Below are 26,192 nucleotides of genomic sequence, written 5' to 3'. Positions count from 1 at the left end.
TTCACTGTATTTATTTACCTTCCAGTGTGTAAAGATGTCTGAAGTGTGTCCTGTCTGAAAAAATTACTGACACAAGAGCCTGTAACTAACTGGTTACCTGTACCACTCCTCAGAATGAATGACTCGGTACATCACACACTGCATCCATATTTAAACACAAAAGCATTCAATTTGTTTAGCTTAACAGACGACCTGCTTGTTCCAACGCTCTCTGTAAGTGTCAAAAAATTTGCTTTTCACACACGCACCGTGAAACCGGCCAGGTCTTTGTTTGTTTATGTAAATATGTGGTTGTGTAAATTCAGATCAGATGTATAGTGTATGGAAACATAATCTGTAACCAATAGGCAGACTGCACATTTTGAAAAAGTTAACACACTTCCGGCCGTGCAAGCCAATCACAGGCCTCGTACTCACCAATTGACGGCTGAGATTAGGAAATGTGGCCACATTGGTGTAGCAGATGTCCAGCAGGGCAAAAAACAACAAACACCAACCATCTGATTGCATGTGTTTCCTGTTGGACTAGTGTGAGACCTCTTTAAAATGTGTTTTCAAGTTTTAGCTCTTTACCTACAAATCATGTATACTTGCCAGTCTTTTTTTCAAATGCATTCTGCACACTTTTAGATTTTTGGATGCATGTGTCCAACTTTTCAAGAACACATTGTTTTCTATTCATTTCTGTGTGGCATTAAAATCACTTCGCTCAGCAAGCTGTTGAAACATGTTTGAGTTTTGTAACCTTCTCCATCAAGTCTATATTCATGTTTGTTAAAATGACAATTGATCCTTGTGAATGCAGTTTAAGATCAGATAGATTGATACCTTTTCAGACTATGTTCACTCATCAATAACACGTCTGCTGATTTTCATGTTGTACAGAAATGGAACGGTAGAAAAACTTATCAAGTTTCTAAAACAAAGCTTGTTTTCCAAAGTTGTTCTTTGATAAGAAGTATACATGCGTTGGATGGAATAATATAAATTGGCTTATAAGTCTAAAACCACTGGTCCTTAAAAATATATTGTGTATTTGTGTCTGAAATACAAAAATGCAAGTTTGGAATCAAAGCTAAGATCAGCGCATCATTTCAGAGAACCAGCGCCTGGTGGATCCAGGTCAAACTCTTCTTCTGCCTGTGGAGCGAGGCGTTAAGTTTGTGAATGAAAACACACATCAGAAGATAAAAGAAATATGCAAAAGATTCCACAGATAAACAATAAAAACCTACCAGGTTGTGTTTTGTACTTTCACTGAGCAGCGGTGCCAGATGCTGTCGGCTGTACTCAGACTTCACTCTGGACGAAGGCGTGACAGCTGTTAAAACACAGCGGGAATCAAAATGGCGGGAAGAAGCCGGCTTGCAGCAATACACAAAAAGTCCTTTATTGTATTTTTTTGTCTTTTCACCTTTTTTTTTTTAATGATGGCAATTGATCACCTCTTTTTGTACAACAAAAGAACAGCTTTAAATGATTGAAAACCCCCAAAATGCAAACATATCAAATAAAGTCAAAACCAATTCTGGATTCCATTGTTTTGCCTTTTTGTTTCATGCCTCCTCCCCTCGTCGTCCTCAGTTTGGTTTGAACTCGCTAATCTTGGCACAAAGGTGCGTCAGTCAAGCCCAACGCAGCGTTCTGGGTTTCAGTTCAGCTGTTTCTGTCTTGGATGGAGGTCGGCTCCTGGTCCTGGTCCTGGTCCTGGTCCTGGGTCTGATTCTGGTCCAGTCCGGTCGGTCTGGGTCAGATGCGGGTGAGTTGGTGCCAGAGGCTGGACGGCAGGATGCTCTCCACCTTCTCCATGATGAAGTTCAGAGGAGCAAACAGCGTACTGAGGAACTACAGGGAGACAAAGAACAACAATCACACACACACACATTAATATTAACATAGGCGGGCGCACACCAGGCCGCCGGATGGTGTTGCTAAGAACTTGCAATATAATATAGTATAGTATAGTATAACTATTATAAGACCTGCCCTCGCGGCCTCCAAACACTACTGGTCCACCGGGAAAAGTCCTGACTCTCCTGATTACCACTCCACCTCTGTGTGTGTGTGTGTGTGTGTGTGTGTATACACACACACAAAGTAATAGATGCTTTGATATTTTATTGAGGGACTCTTTCATGTATTTCACACCTTACTATCTCCTGAACTACCACAAAACTAGCAGCAGCAGTGGATTTTGGAGATTTGATCCCCAATTCTTAAAATTACATTTCCAGTCTGTGCCTGACTGCTACTGTGAGTGCAGAACAGCTCGCTGTCGGGCCTCGTCATCAGGTTGGTGTTTTGGCAACAACTGGTGAAAAGGAGGTGAAGGGGAGAGGGGCTCGAGGGGTGATAGGGGCTCCACCAGAGCAACAGCGGGACATAGAGCTTCCCAGTTTGTCAGATGGAAGATAAAAGCCATGAAGAGTCTCCTCTCCACCTGCATGGATCAGCCTCACATATCTCTGTTCCCGCTTCAAAGAGCACTTCAAAGTAACGGTGTGTGTCCCGTGTGTTTGATCTGTGCGGGAGGGCGGGCGCGGGCAGGGGGAGACCGTCCTGTAATCCAAAAGTACTGACGCAGCGCTCCGATACACCAAAAGAAGTGGATCAGGGTATCGGCCATGTTGGGACCACCTTATGATCCACATTTCCATTCAACCTGCAGGACGGAATATGTTCAGCGACCTTTCTGCTTTTGCCACCTTCGGGACAAAATGTCAGTGTTGCACACAATATATCTCATAACGTAACAAGCAGATTGCTACAGTATGAAGTTTGCTCCAAGCGAATAAACACACAATGCGCACACAGTTGTCACAAATCAAAGTCAGTCATTTTTAGTTCCACAGCAGAGCCTTGCCATAATTGACCTTACATAAAATGACCCCAGCTAGTTCCATGCAATGAGGAACACAGATGTTAAATTGGAGAAAGACAACACTGGGATCAGGCCGGTACTCAGTGTTGGCTGATATTTAAATTGGTATCAGAAGAGAGAAGTTGGATCGGTGCATCCCTACCGAAAAGAAGATTCTTGGAACATAAAAATATAAATTTGGTCATAATTTAAAAGTAAGTCAGAGCCAATTTAAACAACATATAGTGATTATATTAATGCATTCTGCCATTTGTCAACTAAGCATAATCACAACAAGACCAAGATGCAACATACAGACACTAGGGTGTGTTTCCACATTATTATTTAATCTAGTTGGGAGAACCTGTGCTGGGAATTCCCTAACTCAGTGTGTCAATAATAACAATAAAAGGTGTAAGAGTTGTTAAATCTCCTGTGAGGATGTGCAGGGCCTTTATTTTCAAACCTGACTTACAATACAAATACACTTGGTGCAGAGTTTCCCTTTAGGAAAGCGTTTAGCTGATACCCAGGATCTGAGCGATCGGGTTTTATGATCAAGTCAGGTAGTTTAGATGACGTCCTCAACAACAGCTACACTCATGGGGTGAGCTCACCCACATTCCAGGTGAGCAGCATAGCGCTGCAGGGAGGGGAGGGGAATGGGGGGGGGCCCTCAGCGCCCTCCACTGGCTGCTATGAATACAGACGACTTTTTAACCTCAGAAATGAACAACTTCTAAACTCTTTCGCATGGTTATCTGTTGGTGTGAGGCCGCAGTGGAAACGCATGTGTTCAGGACACGATTAAAGTGGGCTAAACCAGGCAGTGACTAAATGACTTTCAGATATACAGTCTGAGAAGAGGGACTGCAGCTCACACCAACCTGAAACATATCAGCTGCTGCTCTTAAAACCAGTACAAGAGCCAATTCAACTAATCTACTTCAAGGCTGTCAAAGTTGAAAAATGCTAAATTGAATCAGAAGATGACCAAGAAACTAGGAACAAGGATTATTACAGACAGAAAGAAGGTAAACGTGAAATAATTCAAGCTGATCATTTTGTAGTTGTAGACACTTCAAAACAGAAAGTTTAAAAGGAAAAGTCCCAGGGCCGTTAAAACCAAATGAGTATATCCCCGTGGAGCAGATTTCATAGCAATCTGACTGTTAGGTTAGAACGTGTGCAACCTGAGGGTGGCCCATAAAGAAAGGTCATGGGGTCTTATATATTATTCCATCCGGCAGATTTTATGGAAATTAGGCTATTAACTTTTAAGATCCCTCGTCGCCAACCAGAGCACAGGTTAAGAGGAAGGTTTTGTGCTAGAGAGAATGTCAGAGGGTTAACCAAATCAATCCGATGCATTCTGTGGACACCATCCACAGCAACAGATTTCACTTTCATTGATTTTTGCAGCAAAAATCAAAGTTCTGTATTTTTTCTCCGCTGAAAACCTTCCAAACAAGTTACTGTGTGTGTGTGTGTGTGTGTGTGTGTGTGTGTGTGTGTGTGTGTGTGTGTACTCACAGCTTTAGCAAACACTCCCATGAGTTCAGGGAACTGGTGTGTGAGCAGAGCCAGCATGGCAGTGAAGGAGCAGAGACCGGCTGTGAAGAGGATGAAGAAAGGCAGCTCCTTCTTAGGGTAGACTGACACCTCGTGAAACACTGCTTCCACGTGGGACAAAAAAAACACAAACACACACACACACACACACACACACACAGTTAGTTTTATACATTTACTTCACATACATCTAAAAATTTTACTTTCGTGACCGCAGGTTAGTTAGTTTTTTGACCAACCATTTACACAAAAACATTTCTTAGTCCCTGTTTCTACATTATCTTAATGACTAGCTAGACTAACTTTATTGTTCAGAATGTTTTAAGGAAATGTTTCAATTTTTAAGATGTGGACACAAAAAAAAGCCCTAAACCTGAAGTGAACTGACCATCTGACCCCTTAAGAGCGCCATGTACAAGACTGGCATATACTTGCCATTCAAAAAACCCAGAATCCCCCGAAATTAACCAATCAAGGAAAAGAGACAGACGCAGCCAGATCCACATGATGTATACTTTTAAAACGGTGCCGGTGCCTGAACCGAAATATATATATTTATAATGTATATAATATAAAATATAAAAAAGGAGCACGAAACGACAGTCCGCAACATTTAAGAACGGCTTGTTTATTGCTAAGGCCATATGGTCAAAATTAAATGATTGATTAATAATGTAATAACAATAATTTATAACAATGACTTATTTCACCAGTAAATTGCTGGTAAACAACAAAAACAAGCACCAGATGGGAAAAGGGTATTTTACAATAACTTTGAATGCACCACAAGGCTGGCGAGTTTCAAGTAAACGCACCGTCTGTGTTGTTTTTCCGACAACGGCAGCTGCAGTCAGACTGTTACGTCACGCTGTTGGAATCCTCTACAGGGAAATACAGTCACACTTTACACCGCTTAACGTAAGCTGTCAGCATTTCAACCATTGTGTTTAATCCAGCTGCTAGCTAATGGTAACGTAGCGTCCCGTGCAGCGATGCTTCTGAAAAAAAAAAAAAAAGTCAGGCTCCGAAATAAAGGCACCGAAATTTTCGTTCTTATTCGGTCTCGTTACTACCGTTTAAGTTGGAACCGCGTTTCGGTACCCAACCCTAGTAGCCATTTCAACATTTGATTGTAAACGTGAATCTAAAAATAATAATAATCGCACAATTTTCTGATCATATGTTACAGTTTTTTCTTGAGCACTACTGTAAGTTACCAACACTAAGGTTGTGGGTTCAAATCCCACCGAGGTCACATACAAATCTCCCACCTTAAGCGTGATTTATAGTCTGGCTATCACCAGACCAAGCTCCATCTTTTAAGATTGAACATTAGTCTGGGGAGTCTGCTCTGTATTTTCTACTGCACAAGAGGCGTGATCAACGGGCATAGTTCAAATGACTCTGTACGCAATTGGATAGTCCTTCAACCAATCAGCACAACCAGCGGTGACACGACCGCAACAACGGGGTTTGAGCTGAGCTCCATTCTTTTGGTAGCTAGCTAGCTGGTAAATTAGGCTTTTACCAAAGCTGGTCAGTAGTAAGGCAAATACATCCTTCTTTTGTAGGAATTGTTCCAGGGCAAGTTTCTGTTCCGTTTTCAGAGAAAACTTGCAGCGACAGCGGCATCAACGGGTTGCTGCGCTTCGGTGGCTGCCATGTTGAATGTAAACAAAAAGCTGCTTGTCGTCGCTTCTCTATCGTCATCGTGTTAAACCCGCCAATAGCGCGCCAGGTGGATAAGCCAGCTTGTGATTGGTCCCCGCAGATTTGTAACGGAAGCAGGATAGAAAGATGTACAGGTTTCCAGCCTGAGCTGCAGGGAGAAATTAAATCGCCGGGAGATCGGGCTGGGTTTACCCAGCCTACGTGATTTATGCTTCTGCATTAAATCTACGGCGTGGCTAAATACGTAGGTACGTGGAGACACGGACCCTACGTTGTAGCCTGACGTGCACCTCTCGAAAAATGTAACTACGTGTTGCGGGGATGTACGTCTCTCGGCCGTGGCTTGGTGGCGTTGCATTTCCCCCTGCTCATTTCCTGGTTCTCCTTCTCCATAAACAACATGAAATCAAGGAGAGGGTTAACTTTTCCTGCTACAGATTTCCCCCCGTGGTCAGAAAGAATAGGGGAGACACTTTGTTTCTCTCACTGTGACTCTAGAGTTGCTACTCGCTCTGAATCGTAGCTAATCACTCCGCAGGACCATGAATCACGCTTTAGGGTGGTGATTCTAAAGTTTTGCAGTGGACTATATCAGGCAAAAAACAACCATATATACAGCATATTCTCCAAATGTTTCATTGAGTTTTTTTTATTCAGTTATAGACAATGAGCAGTGTTAGTAAAAAGTATTTTAACAATAGAGAAGAAAATCCTATCCAAAGTTATGCATGTACTTTGTATGACCGTAGTGTATTTCAATGTGAAACTGGTCGTTCTAGATGGGTTTGTTTTGTACACAGTCAATGTCAGATGTACTTAGAGTTGGGAAAAGAGGTACTTTTTGATGATCTATTGGTTTATTTGTACTTAAGGTGGTGAAATATTACCACATACTTGTGAGAATAGTACCATAGCGTCAGTAAAAAACTGTAAAAAGTCTAAAGAAAACGGCAGTGAATAAAAAAATGTAAACTTCAGGTTTCGTACAGCTTCAGTGCAAAACTCTTCCTCTGTATGTCTGCAGACAGACATGTCTGATCAGGTTACTACATACAGTACAGCTCTATACAGGATCCAAACATACAGTCAGTATGAGAGCCACACTGCTCCTGCATCAGAGGAAAGAAGCACTGCTATCGCTACAGTGTCATTTATGGGTCGGTCATGTTTAATGAGGCAGTTATTTCTAATTAGTTAAAACCAAGTATTTGCAATTTTCAGTGGAAAAACAACTCCATTATTTAAGTACATTGAGGGTTTACAGTATGTGTACATACAACTACCCAGCCAGACACACAGACACTCGCACAGCAGTGTGTTGCTGCTGGTGGCTGGGAGCCAACTTAATCAAATGAAGGTTTGTGCGTGAAGACAGACGAGCTGCTGAGCAGACAGCACGACGACACACACTCCGCATCAGCTCTCTGTTAAGGAATTTGTCCCCTCATCGCAATTATTAATGACAGATTTACCCACTCAGTTGTTGTGCCAGGCATTCAAATCAGCATCATTATTCTAAATGACAAGACCAAATCCACATTATCCTCATACATACGGACAAATAATCACACTTGGTCCTCAAAACGGTCAAATCAAAACGTCAACACACCGTGTAGCTTCTACTATGAACCTACAACTTGTCTCTTTGAATGACACTGCTGCTGTGACTACTAGTAATACTTTTATTACTAAGTACTGTTTGAATTCACCTTTACAATTATATATAATCATGAAATACACTTTAATACACAAGATTTATTTATTAAGGCTAGGCTATCAAGACTTTTAACTTTTAGCCAAAAACAAGGGCATCGTTTTTTATAGTCATCCTGATGTCAGCTTGCCCAATAAACACACTGCGAAAGACTGCAATATTGTTTTCTGTATTACATTCTGTCTGTGGTCTGATACGTGCCATGCTGTTAACTCTCTGGCCAATCAGACAGAGAGGCCTTGCCGTTAGGCCTCCACTGATTGGTCAGAATCTGCGCATGTGCGAGTAAGGTTTATTAGACTGGTGCATGATTAAAGGAGGAAAGTGGGCCAACATGAGTGCAGACAAAAGTGCGAATGCCAGAGAGGAACTGGTGGCTGGAGCTGTGATGACGAGAAATTGGTTTTAAATTATTGTTTGGGGATTTTCTGAGTTAGTTGAAAGAGATTATCAGTGAAAAAATTTAAAAAAGGTACTTTAAAATGTAACTTTCATTCTTTTTTTATTGATGCCCTTTGTGTTCAGTTCAACTTGTTCAATAACAGAAAGCTAACGTTAGCTTAAGTTGTCCAGCTGACTAAAGAGAGAGGGACTAGAAATCATCTCTACTGCTTTTTTTATTTGCCCCACAATATGAAAACAGTTTGTTGGGATGTCCTCATCCACTTTTAGGGATTTTTTAAATATTGAATATCTGCCGAAATCGAGTCCCAATCCTACACTTGTATTTGCTCAGATAATACAGCTGCACACATTTATTTTTTTTGTTTACAAAAATAACTAAGTAAACAAAGTAACTAAAATAGTCTTGGTCTTAAGCTTAATACATTTAACTTAGTGCAGCAAATAAGTCTTTTCTCTCAACACCAAAACAGTTCTCTTTAGGATCCCAGTAGTTTATATCCTCCACGTTCCACTTCCAGGATTGCTCCGGTGGCGCAGGAAATTCCGCCGGATGCATGTCTTTTCACGGATGTCCTTTACCTTCCGCTTTCTTTGTGTTGGAATTCTAAACTCCGGTGGATTTCTGAGGACTATGGTTAACTGCTTCTCAGATCTCTGCAGGGTAAATCCAGACAGCTAGCTAGACTATCTGTCCAATCTGAGTTCTCTGTTGCACGACTAAAACAACTTTTGAACGTGCACATGTTCTACCAAAACAAGTTCCTTCCTGAGGCTATTTTGCAGCGGCACTGTGCGGAGCTTAGCGCCGCCCGTGACGATTGTTATTGGTTTAAAGAAATGCCAATAAACCAGAGCACGTTTATCTCCCATCTCCCAATGCTGTGTGGACTAGCCAGACACAGCGGTGGAGGAAGGTCTGGCAAACCAAGACTAGGATGCCAGCAAACCCACAACCAAAAAAATATTCCCCCGCTCTTGTGCTTAATAGTCAATCTTTGATTTTCTTCTCGTGTTTAACTCAGATGTCAGCTCCAGGGAATAACAGCCTGTAAGTATGGTTAAGAAGAGTGGAGAATTGGAGTAATTTGCTTCTGTAAAACGGATGACTAAGAAAGACAGACTTTCTTTACTTGTTGCCAAAGGATGGCAAGCTATGAGACACTCTCTGGACGGACACTGGTGAGTGGCTGCGCGCCATCTTGGTTGTGTGTCTGTGGCGGAGGGTGTGTGTGATTAAAGGAGGCGATCACTACAAGCTGATGTAAATGACTGGAGTAAGATAATCGGTGTAAATGCCGATCCACGATCAGTTAAAATAAGCCTATATCGGCTCTGATCCGTTACTTGCGAACAGTTTGATTGTAACTTTTACGTTGTTGGTCACCGTTGTATGTATAATCGCAATATTGAACTAGAGGTCTTAATTTAACATCATATTATTGGCACTTCAATGTTGCTTAAGAACCTCGTCGCAAACCCTTGTGTAATCTAGTAAAATCTTGTGTAATATTGCTTAATTCAACAAGGAGTATACTGAAAGCAGCAGAAAGGCAGAGTACCCTTTAATATATGTTTTATTTAGTAATATTGTTATCGCCATCTTCAATGTTATCGCGTATTTCCGTCATATCATGCAGCCCTATGTAAGACAGGACAATCTGAAGCACTACGTCTTTTTTTAACTGACAAATCAGATCATATTTTTTGCGTTGTACTGTATAAATACATATTGTGTGCGTGTATAAATGTGTGTGTGTCAGGGCGTCTCTTACTGGGTAGCAGCTCTCTGTCGGCCGTCTCTGTGCAGATGGGGTAAGGGTAGAACAGGTGACCCTTCTCCAGAGGATATGGGATCATTCTGAACGCTACAAACACACAAACAGAGAGTTTTAACAAAGGGTTGGAGACAGCTGATTACTTCTTTAATGGTTACCAGTGAATGGAGAGAGAGAGAATGTGTGCGTGTGAGTGAGCGTGTGTGTGTGTGTGTGTGTGTGTGTGTGTGTGTGTGTGTGGTAACAGAGAGAGAGAGAGAGAGAGTGTGTATATTAACTGAGAGAGAGAGAGAGAATGTGTGTGTGGTAAGAGAGAGAGAGAGAGAGAGAGAGAGAGAGAGAGAGAGAGAGAGAGAATGTGTGTGTGGTAAGAGAGAGAGAGAGAGAGAGAGAGAGAGAGAGAGAGAGAGAGTGTGGATTAATAGAGAGAGAGAGAGAGAGAGAATGTGTGTGTATTAACAGAGAGAGAGAGAGAGAGAATGTGTGTGTGTTAACTGAGAGAGAGAGAGAGAGAGAGAGAGAGAGAGAGAGAGTGTGTGTATTAACTGAGAGAAAGAACGTGTGTGTGTGTGTGTGTGTGTGTGTGTGTGTGTGTGTGTGTGTGTGTACTCACTGCCCTCCCAGGTGCAGTGCAGCAGGTTGAGCGCCCCCTCTACCCTTTTCCAGTGCTGCAGGTGGAAGAAGGCGTAGGCAATGGCCTCGCTGTCCCCTCTCTTCAGGATGTGTTCTGGAGGAAGGATCAGACTCTTCATCTCCAGCAGATACTGAGGAAGAGGAGAACAAAGACATGAAGAACAGGATAGAGACACGGCAGTCAATCTGAATTTGACACAAAACAAAACGGTAAATGAAGTGTAGCTGAGTGTAGAAAAGAAAACCGCTAATAACCCAACTACAACCTGATTAATCCAACACTGTACCCACAGCAGCTGTCTTTGAAACACTTTAGTCAGACATGAGCTCATAATCTGGAAATCTAAAGGTCCCCCCCCCCCGATTCAGTATGAATTCAGTTTGCTGCGATTCATCTACAAAACATTACTTAATGAATGCTATTCAACAGTAATAATTGTTAATATCCATCAGGAACATAATCAGATGAATTTACATCCCTTATCAGTATTAATACAACAGTATTACACGTATGAGTTTGTTAACACGTGTACAGGTTTTACAGCCACCATCAGACTACTCCTCCTAACTTTCTCTCTTTAACTATGTAGCTTCTGTTGTACTGAGCTGTTTTATGCTCAGTGAAACAGTTTTTGTTTTAGAGTTTTGTAATTAACTATTAACTAAAGCCTTAACCATACTGTACATCAGCACGTCTGTTATTATCAGCCAATTTAAGCTTACCACTCATATACCAAGTTCAAGTTCTTTATTTATCATGAGCACAACAATGACAGGGAAGCAGCCGTTGGCAATGAGAATCTTAAGTCTCAGGCTCCCTCCAACAATGCCAATTAAACATATAAAAAATAAAAAAGAATTTCACACAAGCAAAAAAAAATAAAAGAAAGGGAATCTAAACATAAAATAGTGCAAGTCAAAATAAGCGATAAAATATAACATATATAAAATATAAACTAAAGTAACCAGTAAAGTATCTATATCGCCGTATGGTTCGGCCGATAAGTAAATTTCAGTACAGAAATGCCAAAGATCTGTTTGATCATTTTGTGTCTCTGTTCCATAAAATGTCCAGCCCAGTATGCATATTGTATCTTAATGTAAATAAAGTTTTCTTTATCAAAAATGATTGATTATGTGTTTATTTAAAAAAAAAAAAAAAAAAAAAAAAAGACAAACTCAAATATGGATTAGTATTGGTTTTCACAATTTCACTGGGCAGTAGCTGTGTGGTGAGCATGTGATCACGTGTGTGTGTGTAAGTCTCACTTTGGGGACGTGAGGGTTGAACTCCACCGCTCTGTGGATGGCTTCTACTGCGTTCATCTCTGCTGTACTTAGCCCTCGCCTGGATGCTGCCTCTGGAGAAAATCTGCACGCACACACACACTCCTGTCAGTAATCTCATTGAGATTGCACATCACTATATGATCAAAGTGATTTTAAAAATAACTCCCACTGTGCCGAATAAAGACATTGAAATCCAGCAGAGCGACTGGCTGCTCTGTGTAAGAACATCACATAAATCCATGGCGTGTAACAGAGTGTCTGTTTCTCAAAAAAAGACTTGGAACGTACATGTGAGAGCCAGAGCAGCAGAATACTCCAGTACATCACCAATACATGCTTTTTTGTTTGTTTTTTGTTAGATTTAACAGTTATACGATCAATTTTGACACTACAATTACCATAAAAAAATAAACAAAAAGATGAAACAATAAAAAGCAATATCAATAATCTGTGTGCAGATACATGTATCTATAAATGGGCAAAGAAAAAGGCTATTTCAGTGTTTCCTCTATGTTGATTTTGTAGTGGCGGCCCTCCATGGAAAACTTTCTGCCGCCACGGTATCAGAAATAGGGCAGACGCACAATGTAGTTGTAATGTATGTTGCCTTTAAATTATCCTGCCGACGTAATGCACCCCCCATTGGCTGCTGCTGACATTGCAATTTAACAAGTAGAAGTATTCAGAGGTTACTGGGCCCGTTCAGTTTAACTCTACATACTGTTTTGTTGATGTAGTTTATTGTCAAAATCAGACCTGCCTCCACTGCTAAAAGAAAATCCTAAAGGAAACACTGTATTTCTATGGTTTTATCTGTGCTCCACCATTATGTTTTGCGATCATAAATAACCCAGAACCTCTGGGTGACCGGAGACCGAAACACTCACAATAACACTGATCTACCCTCCAGGCAGCCCTGTACCAAAGAGAAAAATATAACTGCTACACCAGCACTCAGCCCTGTTCTCTCATTCACACTGAACACTTCCCCGGGCCATTTTCAGCTCTATTTTAAACTCTTAAATAGTTGAGCATTGTAGACGATGAAAAGCGATACTCACTTGTCCGATACCGCCCTGGCTTTGAGCAAGGCTGCTGTGTAGCATATTGTTGCAGATTTGGGTAAGCTAATATCTGTGGAGACATAAAGCAGACATGGACAGAGACGTGTTTAGCAGACGTTAACATAGCAGACGTTTGGAATTACAGGTGCTGCGTTTAAGAAGCCGCCCAGAGGAGTTTGTGAATGAAGATAATGAGTTTGGGTTTCATAGCTTTGGGGTTGTTTTGCTATCAAGTTGTTTTTTTTCCCACTCATCCAACAGTTAAGTGTGATCTGCTTTTTTTCACTGATATAAACATGACTCCAACACTACGCCTGAAATATTGTATGGAGCATTATGATGGATGAATAAAAGATACTGTAACAGCTTTACCAGTGTGGAAACACCAATGTTGTATGTCTATGTGTAGGTTGGTGTAGTCAAGTGTCGGTTGTACTTTTTACATTTACAAAATCACTTGAGTGATTATGTGCAGTTTTCAGTAAATCCATGACATTTCAAACATTTGTTTTGTCAATATAATTGGATTTTAAGCATTTTTTTCTGCCAAATTAACTTAATTTAAGTTAGAAAACAACATTTTCTACAGAAGTTCTGCCTTACTACATTTGTTTCTCAGTTACAAAACAAAACAATGTTTGAGTCCCTCACCGTCGTACTTGGCCAATACGGCCTGGACGTCGGCGTAGTTCTGGAGCTCTAGTAGTGACTCCAGCAGGTTCTCATGGATGTTGAACATACTGAGGAGAGGGAACTCCTTCATTAACTGGAAAACACACAACTGTTGTTACATGTAATACCGGACAGGGGGCGACACATGCACAGTCAGCAGACAAGAGCTTTTTTCAGCATTAAGCAGTTACAGTACACTGTCACTAGTTAAACTCCATCAATCAAAGAACGTGCGTGCGTGTGTGTGTGTGTGTGTGTGTGTGTGTGTGAGAGAGAGAGTGTATTAACTGAAAGAGAGAGAGAATGTGTGTGATAACAGAGAGAGAGACAGAGTGTGTGTATTAACTGTGAGTGAGTGAGTGTGAGAGAGAGAGAGAGAGAGAGAGAGAGAGAGAGAGAGAGAGAGAGAGAGAGAGAGAGAGAGTGTGTGTGTGTGTGTGTGTGTGTGTGTGTGTGTGTGTGTGTGTGTGTGTGTGTGTGTGTGTGTGTGTGTGTGTGTGTGTGGTGCTGGCAGGCTGTGTACTTACATCTCTCATCATTTTAACTGCTTCTCGTGTTCGGCCAAGCTTTCTGGAGCACATGGCCAGTCTTCTTTTTATGTACACCAATACATTGGTGTCTCTTCCTGGTGGAGGCACACAAACACATAAGGTACACATACAGATCACTTTATTGTCCACTGTTGTCCATATTGTGAAATTTGAAGCATGATGGAGTTGTTTCCACTCACTGTGCTGGGCTTCATACTGTGTACCGTGATGTTGGAGCTGTTGGCTGCGCCGATAGCAGCCCTCTCCAGCTTTTAGCGCCTGTTTAAACAAACGTTCAGCCTCCATGATGGTTGTAGCTTCTTCCTCTGCTAACAGGATGTATGCTGTCGCGCAACTACAGGAGGAGAGGAGAGGAGGAGAGGACCGGGATCTGTTAACCAGGAAATTACAAACTAACTTATTATCTTATTCTAATGGATTCAGTCATTCATTTACCAACAAAATCAAAATACAGGGCATCCTGGTTTGTCTACACAGCGTGGCATCTCTGGGTGATAAAACGGCTTTTACGACTCATATTTTAAGCAGCATGTGACAGAGCACTGATCAAAGACGTTTTCCTTCGAGTCAACCTGCTGTCACAGCCTTGATATGAGCTGAACGCAACATACGACGCTGCCACAATTCCTCTGCAGTGCCTTTGTAGTTACAGATGCTCCTAAAAATAAACCTACACTGCCATGAAAACAAGTTTTCTTCCCCTATGAATGATGCAGGCACCCAAGGGCCAATCTAGGATGAGATGCATCATCTCTCCCACCAACAAAACAAAACTTGCACTTTCCAATCTTTCAAGTTAGATCACATTAAAGTCTATTGACCTTAAAGAAACAGTGTTCATTATCATTGTGGATTTATGGATAAAATCAAGGTTGTGAGATAGGTTTTTTGCTGCAATTTTATAGTTTAAAATAAGGAGTTAACCCCACCAACAGGTCCCAACACAAATCTGAGGGGTCACCAAATAATTAAAAGGACAAGAAAGAAAAAAATATTTGCGTTTAATACAATTATGTTTATTTTGTCTGGCTTTTCTCTTTTGGGACACGAGGAAAATAAACAGGGAAGTAAACTCACTCTTCGAGCTCCAGAGCTTCATGTGCTGCAGAGATGCGAGCCTGTGGGTTTCTCTCTCTCCATGCCTTCTGCATAACTGCCACCAAACAAACACACACAAAGAATCATATTTAAGATTATATTACCATCGGTGCACACAAATCAAGACGCAGAGAGCTTTTCATAAGCGCCGGCTGCCGAATACTCGTGTAAGTCCAGCCGGCTCCTTTATTATATAATTTTTTTTATTTTTGATTAACAATTTGGCCTTTATGCGTGTCCTTTTTACGACCACTAGCCTCCGCATCAGAACAATGTGAGTGTGATGATAAAACTTGATCCGTCTACCAGCCACGCCCCCACATATAAATGTGTGAGCACACGCTCAGCTGAGAGGTTGTGTGCTGCCGAGTAGAGAGCGGAGAGTCTTCTTCAGAGATAATTGATGACAAAAACAAATTAAGAATTGCAATGATTGCACAGACAAGGGACATCATCATTTGACGGGCTACTTTGGAAAACACCGGTCGCAGCGACTTGACGACTGTGGATAAGTCCACTGAAAGCGCTGCAGTTTCGATATAAACGCCACACAGACATTTATCGGTTTAATGAATTAATGAATTAATTATCGTTATTTACGTTGCCCTTTTCAAAGCAAATTTATTAATCCATGATTTAGTAGATTCACATTTTGTTGTGTTCAAGTTATTTTTGGCATAGGTTTATGTTGTAAATAATTTAATTTAAAACCAATACGCTATATAAGACATGGGATTACAATGGTGTTCCCCGGGCTCCCGGATAGCTCAGTTGGTAGAGCGGGCACCCATATATAGAGGTTTACTCCTCGACGCAGCGGGCGCAGGTTCGACTCCTGCCTGCGGCCCTTTGCTGCATGTCATTCCCCCCTCTCTCTCCCCTTTCATTTCTTCAGCTGTCCTGTCAATAAAATGCCCAAAAAATTATCTTAAAAAAAAATCATGTTCCCTCTTAAATTAACATTGTTTATTTTTGCTGAGTACGAGTGCATTTATGTTTCTAGTAAAACAATACATTAACCATCAAACCTTACAGTCATAAAAAATAACAAATAATAAATAAGGTCTAATTATTCTTAATTACAAAAGTTCTGATCAGGCAGAAATAGGCATGGTTTTAAATATTAACAGCTATTTACATACTGGGCTAAAACATACAAGAAGCCTAGTTCTTACAATTCATGTAAAAAAAATGCAATAATTAAGATCAGTATAAATGATGGAAGAGCGACATTAGAATGTGCCAGAGGCTACCAAATTTGGCTTTTATGGCCAAAATGTTTTCTAAAAAGTAGCCAGCTAGGGGTGTCCGTTGGCTACTTTTTCCCACTTTCTGGCTACTGCACATCATTGTGGAAAGCCCTGGATACATGTACTGTATATATGCATGTGTTTGCTTACTGGCGTCAGCAGGCCGGAGGTGGTCTGAGTCACAAGTAAAGAAGGTCTGATGGTCTTGTGCCGACAGGTTCATATCATAGTATGTCAGCGGCTCTCGACCTGTTACCCACGTATATCTGAGCACAAGCACAGAGACACGTTCATTATTACTGAGTGAGAGAAAGAGAAAATGAAAGACCTGAGGTAATGTACTTGCTCTGATGTTAGTAAGATGTTAGATGTTGTTCAGATGACTGTACACAAGTCATAGGTTGGGCTGACTTAATGGGTATTGCACTTCAGTGAGATTGGCCAAAGTTAATAGCTGGAGCTTAGGTAGGTAGAGCAAATGACAGGATAACCACAGCACGAGAAGTGGAAAAGTGGAGCATGACTCAACAGGAGGAGCAGGAGCAAGACACGTCAACGAGAGAATAAAGGAAGAATGACATGAGAACAAATCAAAAGGGAGAAAAGGAAAGAGAAATCTGAGAGAGGGAGGATAGATGAGAAGAAGCACAAAGACAAAAAGGTCAAGTGAGGAATTGATAACGAATGAAAAGACGGGATGGTCAGAAGAGAAAATAAATGAAACAAGGAAATAGAGGAGAACGAGAACGAATTTACTTTAACTGAGGAGAAACGCCAAACAGATGACAGAGTGTGAGATGAAAAAAAGAGTAAGAGAGGGAAAAGAAATAGTATATCAAGTACAGATAAGGACACCAGAAAAGATGGCAGGAGAGTGAACACAAAAAGAAACTGATTAGGAGAACAAACGAGAGACAAGACATAAAAAATCAGAAAAAGAGGGAGGACAGACAAAGGAGGCCAGAGCTCAAGAGGGTTTTCAGATGCAGGTAGTCACTCACCGATTATATTCGGCTCCACGAAATAAATTCAGCGGATTTCTCCATACTTTACATTCTGCAAAAGGGAGACGGAGAGAGAGAGAACAACACGGGTGATGAGTGTCAAGGGTAAAGTCGACACTGAGCCTCCTCGGCACATTTCAAAGGGCTCGACTGTGCATCCTGCCATTCGCCCTGCAGCTGCCTGACTGGCAATCGACCTCTTTGAGAGCACAGCTGACAGGGAAAAGGCCTTTAAACTCCTCAGTGACCAAACATGCTTCTACACAATCTCTCACTGCTGTCAGAAAACAGTCACAAGCACGTTTTGGCTCACGGCACCGAACAGATGAATGTAGGATACAGGATTTAACAAAATGGGGTTTTGAAATGTTGATATTATACTTTTGGAGGTATGCTACATTTCCTAACAGACAGGGAAACGGTATAATGTGTTATGTGGCTCTGGAGGAGCGGAGGAAACCCCTGATGGTGTAATCTGGGTTGCCAGCTTTGACTTGGGGAACATTTACAGATAACTTGCGATACATACTAAGGGTGTAAAGACCGGAATGTTGGGGAATGTTGTTCCCCTACTGGGAAGGATGGATTTGAGAAAATACAGATGTGTTGTGGGAATTGCAGGATGCCGCATTTTTGACTTGGAACTTAAGGTCAGAATATCCTCTGCTACATCGATCTTGATCTTTCTTTATTAATTTGTCTCTCGCAAGACCCCAAACTTTATGGAAGTGCAATACAAAATTGCTGAATTACCCCTTTAATAGTGACTATTGGGGCTGCAACTAATGATAACGTTTGTATCTATTTATTAATTGTTTCATCTAGAAAACACACAAAGCGCACAAAACAAAAGCTGGAGCTGCTCCATAAACAGTAAGAATAGATCAACTATTAATAAAATATTGGCATACTTTCTGATTCACAGCTCCAAGTGACACATTCAAACACAACAAACAAACGTTCTATGAGCTCAGAGAGGCAGTCTCTAATTAAATGTCAGGATGGCAGTTTTGCATTTAAGTGTTAACGGCTGTCTTTATTAGGGATGTGCAAAAAAATCAATTTACATTCGTATCGCGATTCAGGCTCTACCAATTCAAAATCGATTCATAGAATTCAAAAAATCGATTCACATTTTTTTTTATTGTATGTCTACTGCAATCACATGAGAAAAGTAACTACATTTACATACTGTGAATCGTTTTTTTTAATCGAGAATTGTTTTTGAATCGAATCTTGAGCCTAAAAATCGATATCGAATCGTGACATTTTCTGATTTGTGCACCCCTAGTCTATATATGTAGCAGCAAAATGATTTTGATATAAATTCTATACAAAAACAATACATAAGTGTGAAAGCCTCTCCCAAAACCACACATTAGAATTAATGCTTTCATTGCCTTCAGCGGGCCAGTGGGGTTTTGTTGCAGTACAGCTGAAAAATTGCTTTGACATTTTACAACGTTTTGGCTTTTAAGTTCTCCTTTCTGAAGTTAACACAGCAGAACCAAAGTGAAGGGCTCTGTATTACTGCAACAGTGACCTGCGAAGGGATGAGATCTAGAGTGGAGAAGCTAAAGTGAGCAGGGACTCCGAGCCAGCCCTATTTGTAGCACTTAAATATATAGATGGTGGTCATTATGACCACCATAAGATTAAAGGCATCAATCTTTCTGTTTGTATTGTTTGTCTCATAGTTAAAAAAAACACCCTTTAAAAAATGGGACCAAGATAAAATAGCAGCAACAAAAACATGTTTCAATCAAAACATCACAAAATAGTGAAAAATGCCCATGAAGAGCCTTTGGTGACATCATATTACTTGTTTTGTCTGACCAACAGTCAAAACATCTCACAAATATTCAATTTACAATGATATAAAAACAGAGACAAATGCAGCCAATCCCCAAATCCCCAAATTTGAGAGGCTGGAGCCAGCCAATGTTTGCTATTTAGCCTTGATAAATGATTTTAAATAATCTACTAATCAATTCATTATTTCAGCACTGGCCACTATCTTTAAATCTAGGGTGGTGATGGCGCAGTGGATATGACACATGCCTTTGGTGTGGGAGACCTGGGTTCGATTCCGACTGCGATACAGCAACCAATGTGTCCCTGAGCAAGACACTTAACCCCTAGTTGCTCCAGAGGCGTACAACCTCTAACATATATAGCAATTGTAAGTCGCTTTGGGTAAAAAGCGTCAGCTAAATGACATGTAATGTAATAATGTAATCTAACCACATCATGTCTTAATCAAAGCAAGTTTTTACTCTATAAAGAGTAGAAAAGCCACTAAAAAACACTTTCAGGAGAAATACTAAATCCCCATCCATCCATCCATCTTCGTCCGCTTATCCGGTAACGGGTCGCGGGGGTAGCAGCTCCAGCAGGGGACCCCAAACTTCCCTTTCCCGAGCCACATTAACCAACTCCGACTGGGGGATCCCGAGGCGTTCCCAGGCCAGGTTGGAGATATAATCCCTCCACCTAGTCCTGGGTCTTCCCCGAGGCCTCCTCCCAGCTGGACGTGCCTGGAACACCTCCCTAGGGAGGCGCCCAGGGGGCATCCTTACCAGATGCCCGAACCACCTCAACTGGCTCCTTTCCCCCCCAAAAACAAATTAAGAAAGGTTTCACAAAGCTTTCCGTCCAACACAGAACACACCTTCTGAATTCATGCTATACTACATTCTTTCATTTCAAGTGCAGACCTATAACTAATCAATCCAGTGACTTCACCTAAACTGTCTCAGACGTCTGCTGTAACAAAGAATTAACAATACGCTCCACCCTGCAACTCTGATTTCAATGGAGGGATTTACGCTCAGGAGATTATAAGCAAGAAAACTGAGGATTAGTACGGTCAAAATAATTAGACTGCCTTTCTTTTCCCAATCATGGCTTGTTGATTTAATACAGGACACTTAATCCTATTTAATTCAAAGTTGTTTGGCTGAGAATAAAAGCAGTCTGCGTCATGCCTCCACAAACCGTTCAACAACAGGAGCCTTTGGAGGAAACTTGCAGAGATTACAGTATACTGATTAGATGAGGTTATACATCATTAACATTTCTTTAACTTGCACTGCAACTTCAGCTTGCTGCTAATACAATTTTTTTCATTACATACCGTAATACAAATGCTGCTGTAAAAAAGCAGACTGAGACACTTAATGTATGCTGTATTATGGATGCATATGTAGGATAAATGTTTTCCTGTATTATTCGCAGTGGAACCAAAGGAATTATGCAGCACTGAGAAATGTCCTCTTTTGAAATGAATGAATTTCCACGGGAGAGCAAATACACATATAACAGATTAACCACGATCAAAGCATCACTGATGTAGAACGAAAGCAAAGAAGCAGCTATGCAGAGCTCACCCTGAGTGACTGTGGAGGATATTGCCAGACAGACATCAATTTCTAAGATCTCGTCTACTGTAGTTTAACAAGTTCAATGTTAGTCCCTCAACAGGCAGAGTATGGCCTAGACTGTGCGGTAAATCTCTTCTCGCAAACACACTTAAATCAGAACAGAAGGCTTATCCTGTTTTGCTATGTCATGATTATATACTTGATTTTACTTGTCTTTATATTCCTTTTGTTGTAATGGGTGGAAAAGGGATCAGGTTAGATACTACAAGTCATTAATGATCAAACAGGTAAAAAGTAATGCACTTTAAATATTCTACAGGCTGTATACTGTATAAAATCTTACTAACATTGTATGTTTGGGAATGTATGCACTTCCTATACAGCTAAAAAGCTGCAAACATGTTTGAGAATGTGCCTAAAAACAACAATCTGAAGCAGCCGGCAGAGTGATGTGTCATTTTACAAACAAAAGCTGGAGCTGCTCCATAAACAGTAAGAATAGATCAACTATTAATAAAATATTGGCATACTTTCTGATTCACAGCTCCAAGTGACACATTCAAACACAACAAACAAACGTTCTATGAGCTCAGAGAGGCAGTCTCTAATTAAATGTCAGGATGGCAGTTTTGCATTTAAGTGTTAACGGCTGTCTATATATGTAGCAGCAAAATGATTTTGATATAAATTCTATAAAAAAAAAAAAACAATACATAAGTTAAGTGTGAAAGCCTCTCCCAAAACCACACATTAGAATCAATGCTTTCATTGCCTTCAGCGGGCCAGTGGGGTTTTGTTGCAGTACAGCTGAAAAATTGCTTTGACATTTTACAACGTTTTGGCTTTTAAGTTCTCCTTTCTGAAGTTAACACAGCAGAACCAAAGTGAAGGGCTCTGTATTACTGCAACAGTGACCTGCGAAGGGATGAGATCTAGAGTGGAGAAGCTAAAGTGAGCAGGGACTCCGAGCCAGCCGTATTTGTAGCACTTAAATATATAGATGGTGGTCATTATGACCACCATCTATATATCTATATATCTTTCGGTTTGTGTTGTTTGTCTCATTTTTTATTGAGTTAAAAAAAACACCCTTTAAAAAAAAATGGGAGCAAGATAAAATAGCAGCAACAAAAACATGCTTCAAGGTACAAAACTCCCTCCACATTTTCTTCATCTCATAGAGGAATACTTTGTAATCACCTGGTACCTGACTTGCTGATCAAATGTGAGGTAAACGTGTGTGTAAATGAACATGTTTTTACTAAAGTGTACCCTGTTGTGAGTGATGGGAAATGTTCACTATGATGTCAAACAACAAAACAGAGCCGAAGTTCTAATACGCTTTGACAACACTGCTGTTAGAATCAGCTGCTGTCCTATTTTTGTACTGATGCTGCATACAGCACTATGCGCTGCTCTTCTGTCTGTAGTGGATATTCCTATCAGCTCTTACCAGAAACACTTTGTCGATTGGAATCGGCCTCTCCATTACTGGTGTTGGAGTTGCTGGGGGAGCTGCTGTCCACTCCGCCCAGCAGGGGGCGCAGGTGACTCACAGACACCTGCTCTATGAACGAGGTCCCATATTTCCTAAAATACCACCACTCAAATATCTGAAAGAGAGAAAGGAAGAGAGGTCGAGAATCTTTAATTGAACTGTTCATATGACTTTCATTCAATAAAGACCACGTTGTTGGTTGTTTGAGTTGGGGCTGCTCGATTATGGAAAAAATCATTTTTGGTCATAGTGAAATCACGATTATTTAACCTGATTACTCACTGACTTTTGGAAAGATGTTGCATTTTTTTAACTTAAAAAAGCAGTGGAACAGTTAAAAAAAATAATCACGAAAAACACCTTGAACTGTGAAATTTCCCTCCATACTTTCCCAGTTCAACTTTTTGAATTCCCCTTGAGAACACAAGACAAAATAGGAGTCAAGTTGCAAAACATAATGTTCCAAATAATCTTTTTTCTTGTTTTGCTCTGGTGGAGCTGTTTAGTGGCAAACAGCAGAAGACTGTGACTATAAATATTAGGCGAGAATGTTGCTCAAAGAATATCGGAAAAAAGACAAAGTAAGGTTTTGAAAATGTTCTGCTATAGGAACCATTCATGTTACGTTTTGATCACTGAATGTGTGAAAAGCATCCAGAATACTGATGAGAGCAGTATTTTATTAAATGTAGCCTACAGACTGCCATCTGGCAAAGCTGTTATACTGCCAGCCTCTGCTTGAGGGAGGAAGTGATATTTGATGTGACTTATCTCTAACTCTTCAGTGGAAAACTAACTAATTGGGACATTAAGATCAATTTCAAGTACAGAGAAAATGACCAATATCGCTCATACAAAACCAATTCCTTTCCATTTTTCTTAAATCATCTCACAGAGCATGTGCAAAGCTCGACACCTTTTCTAAGCAGCCTACGCATATTGGCAAATAGCCCGCAGGGAAGAGAGGGAGTTAATTAAGAGAGGAGCTATTTTAAAATACAGACCAACCACTGTTGCACAGTTGGCTGTCTCTGTGAGGAACTTGAAAGAGAGATACAAACTAGCATAAGTAGGAAAAGCCTTGCCAACAGTTTCATTATATTGCTTCCCTGCCTTGATGATATTTGTCACATCTTTATTTATTCTATCTGTTTTTGAATACTGACGTATACCTAAACATTTTAACACTATTTTCCTTCCCTGGAGCAGAGGGGAAAGGTGGCAGCTCAATATGCAGGTCAACAACTTGGAGCCACTAGTAACCAGTTAGGTGCTGCAATCAAATCAGCTGAGTGTTTAATGCACAGAGATAGAGAGCTCTATTTATATCTTTAGCCACATCCCACACCAAAAAAAAACCTAAAATCTGTTCTCAGTACTTTGAAAAGCACTAAAAGCATTGAAAGTGTGTTGCATGGTGTGATACGTCAGAAGACAATGCCAGAGGCTGCCATTATTTAGCAGCACATCTTATGAAGGACCAAATGAGTATAGATTTCCTCTCTCTTCAGCTCCTTGTGGCCTCTGAACCTGTGATTATAGTCCTAACAAATTACATCCAGGCTCATGAAGTCACCTAGGGAGCCACCGCTGAAAATTAATTTTAACATTATGAATGAGAATGTCAGGTAAGAGTGCACAGTCATCAACCTTAAGGCTTACATTTAGCTGATGCACCAGAACAATGTGCAATGAGTATAACAGCGCTTAAGCACTGAAGTTAATAGCCAAGAGTCACACCCACAGTATTTTAGTATTGTAAAGTGTAGAGTGCGGATCGGGCCGCAATTTTCTGTCCGAACCCAGCCCGAGTCCGACACATCTCGTTTTTTTCTCATACTAATGACACATACGTTTGTTTGTGTGGAAAGCCCGTTTTTATTAAGCAACTGTAGGAAGGCATTCGGAAATGTCAACAGATGAGTGCATCAGCGCATATGGGGCAACAAGTGCACGTTAACACAGACACGCACTGTGTGCGCTGATATGACCGAGCCCGACCCGAACCCGAACATCATTTCGAAATATCTATCCGAACCTGGCCCGGCCCGTCGGGTACGGTGGGTCCCGACGGGCTCGGTTCAGGTATCCATCCTCTAGTAAAGTGACATCGAAGAACACTTATTTTCAACAAGTCATATCTGTGCTTTGTGAAAAATGTTTACTTCCTAATCAGTACAGATACCAAACTGATTAATAATAATAATAATATAGTTAATACATTTCAAAACTAGTATCAGCGCCAGCGTTATTATATAAAGACAAGAAAAGAGTTTCTTACCAATATGAGTCCTGATATGAGGGAGGAAGTGCCCGTCAGAGCCACGTAAAACTTGGGTGTCAGGGTGTTGAGAAACATGCTTACTGTAGAGGAGACACAAAAAGAAGAAAAGATGGGTTTGAGCTTACTATTAGATACTAGAAAGTATCTTGTCTACCAAAAGGAGAATATGTCAGAAGATATATTAGTAGAATCAAATGCTGTATGTCCATATAAAACTAGGTTATGTCTACACAGAAGAAAACATCAAACAGACTCAGAGATTCAAGGACATTTGTGATTATAACACATGAAACGTTTCGTGCTAAAAGACGGCATCCACACGCAGGGTTTGGCATTTCCCACAGAGCCCTGCTGCTCAGACGTGAAATTACACAGCACCAGGGGACCAGGGTAAGCCTTACTACATGCAGAGTGAAGATACACAGTGGGGAAAAAAACAGAGAGGAAATTGAGCTTGACTGGCCACTGAAATACATCTATTCACAAGCAATTTACAAAAGTTTGCCCTGGAAATACGGCATATGGTGTGGAATAAATGCCATCTAGATGGTGTCTAAATGGCTGCAAAGAGGCTGATAGAGTAGAAATAGTAGTCAATTTACCAGCATTTGACTTATTGTGTAGCTGGTAGTAATTTTCTGAGCCTAGCTATTATCATCAGCTCAGCAAACAGCCTTGAACTCTGGCTACTGCAGCGAGTAAGAAGCTACAGATTGACTGCTACTACTACTCTAATCAGTACAAGTCTCCTCGTTGACTTTGAAATGTGATAGATGTCAGAATGTACTTAAAAATGCAGTGAAGTATTATAGGTTTAACGTAACAAAACAAAAACATTACATTCCAAATGCCAAACCAGCTCTCATCGCCCTTCAATCCGTTGACATTTAAGCCAGGTTTCTATACAATTTATTCTCTAGTGCCAGTTATATCAGATCCTGTGAACTGGAAAATTACAACTTGATTAATGATCCATATCAATCAAGTCTTGCAGTATAGACCGATGCATGCTCCTCCTGAAACACCAGCCTCCACCATAGTAATGACACATTTTGGCTGAATGTTTTTCGAGTTTGTGTAGCAGATTATTTGGATACTGCCCTGCGTTTCTGTGGACTGCATTTAGAGTTAATGCCGCAAGTTAGTTTCCTGCCCTGAGTGTTGGAAGGAATGAGTGTTACTAAGTTGTTTTTTAGCTGTAATACTTGTGACATTATTTTGCTTTTAGGATGAAGCAACAACAGTGCCACAAACATCTCTTGTGTTCATAATGTAGTAACCTGAATATTTCCCAGCCATGTTTACTGGGCTATTTTATGCATTCATTTTGAAATGACTGTAAAAGTTCTGACCGCGTAGGAACGCAGCACTGGGGAAGCACCTTGCAGATAACATTAGCTAGTAATTATTAGGGCTCCTGCACACTGCCTGCGTGGCGTGAGCGTGTCAGCTGCGTGGCATGTCCGTT

General features: G+C 40.8%; 1 protein-coding gene across 9 annotated transcripts in view; it reads right to left on the bottom strand.

The window, feature by feature from the left end:
• Nucleotides 1-1,365: 1,365 nt before the first annotated feature.
• The window catches only part of LOC116036272 (suppressor of tumorigenicity 7 protein homolog), a 66,179-nt gene continuing 41,352 nt past the window's right edge, over nt 1,366-26,192 (bottom strand). For 3 of the 9 annotated variants that reach the window (XM_036002782.1, XM_036002785.1, XM_036002784.1), the window contains 14 exons: nt 24,722-24,804; nt 22,396-22,555; nt 17,557-17,611; nt 16,706-16,821; nt 15,285-15,360; nt 14,387-14,577; nt 14,184-14,281; nt 13,636-13,765; nt 12,982-13,054; nt 11,900-12,002; nt 10,611-10,761; nt 9,995-10,087; nt 4,394-4,536; nt 1,366-1,845 (listed from right to left, as the gene is read on the bottom strand). In XM_036002782.1, the coding sequence (XP_035858675.1) occupies nt 1,750-1,845; nt 4,394-4,536; nt 9,995-10,087; nt 10,611-10,761; nt 11,900-12,002; nt 12,982-13,054; nt 13,636-13,765; nt 14,184-14,281; nt 14,387-14,577; nt 15,285-15,360; nt 16,706-16,821; nt 17,557-17,611; nt 22,396-22,555; nt 24,722-24,804 (1,568 nt within the window). In that variant the 3' untranslated portion in view covers nt 1,366-1,749. The remainder of the gene's footprint in view (nt 1,846-4,393; nt 4,537-9,994; nt 10,088-10,610; nt 10,762-11,899; nt 12,003-12,981; nt 13,055-13,635; nt 13,766-14,183; nt 14,282-14,386; nt 14,578-15,284; nt 15,361-16,705; nt 16,822-17,556; nt 17,612-22,395; nt 22,556-24,721; nt 24,805-26,192) is intronic. The other 6 variants (XM_036002783.1, XM_031279752.2, XM_031279753.2 and 3 more) reach the window with 6 other exon arrangements.

This window comes from Sander lucioperca, chromosome 7, assembly GCF_008315115.2.
Source record: "Sander lucioperca isolate FBNREF2018 chromosome 7, SLUC_FBN_1.2, whole genome shotgun sequence".
Taxonomy (NCBI): domain Eukaryota; kingdom Metazoa; phylum Chordata; class Actinopteri; order Perciformes; family Percidae; genus Sander; species Sander lucioperca.
This window is presented reverse-complemented; position numbering and strand designations above follow the sequence as displayed.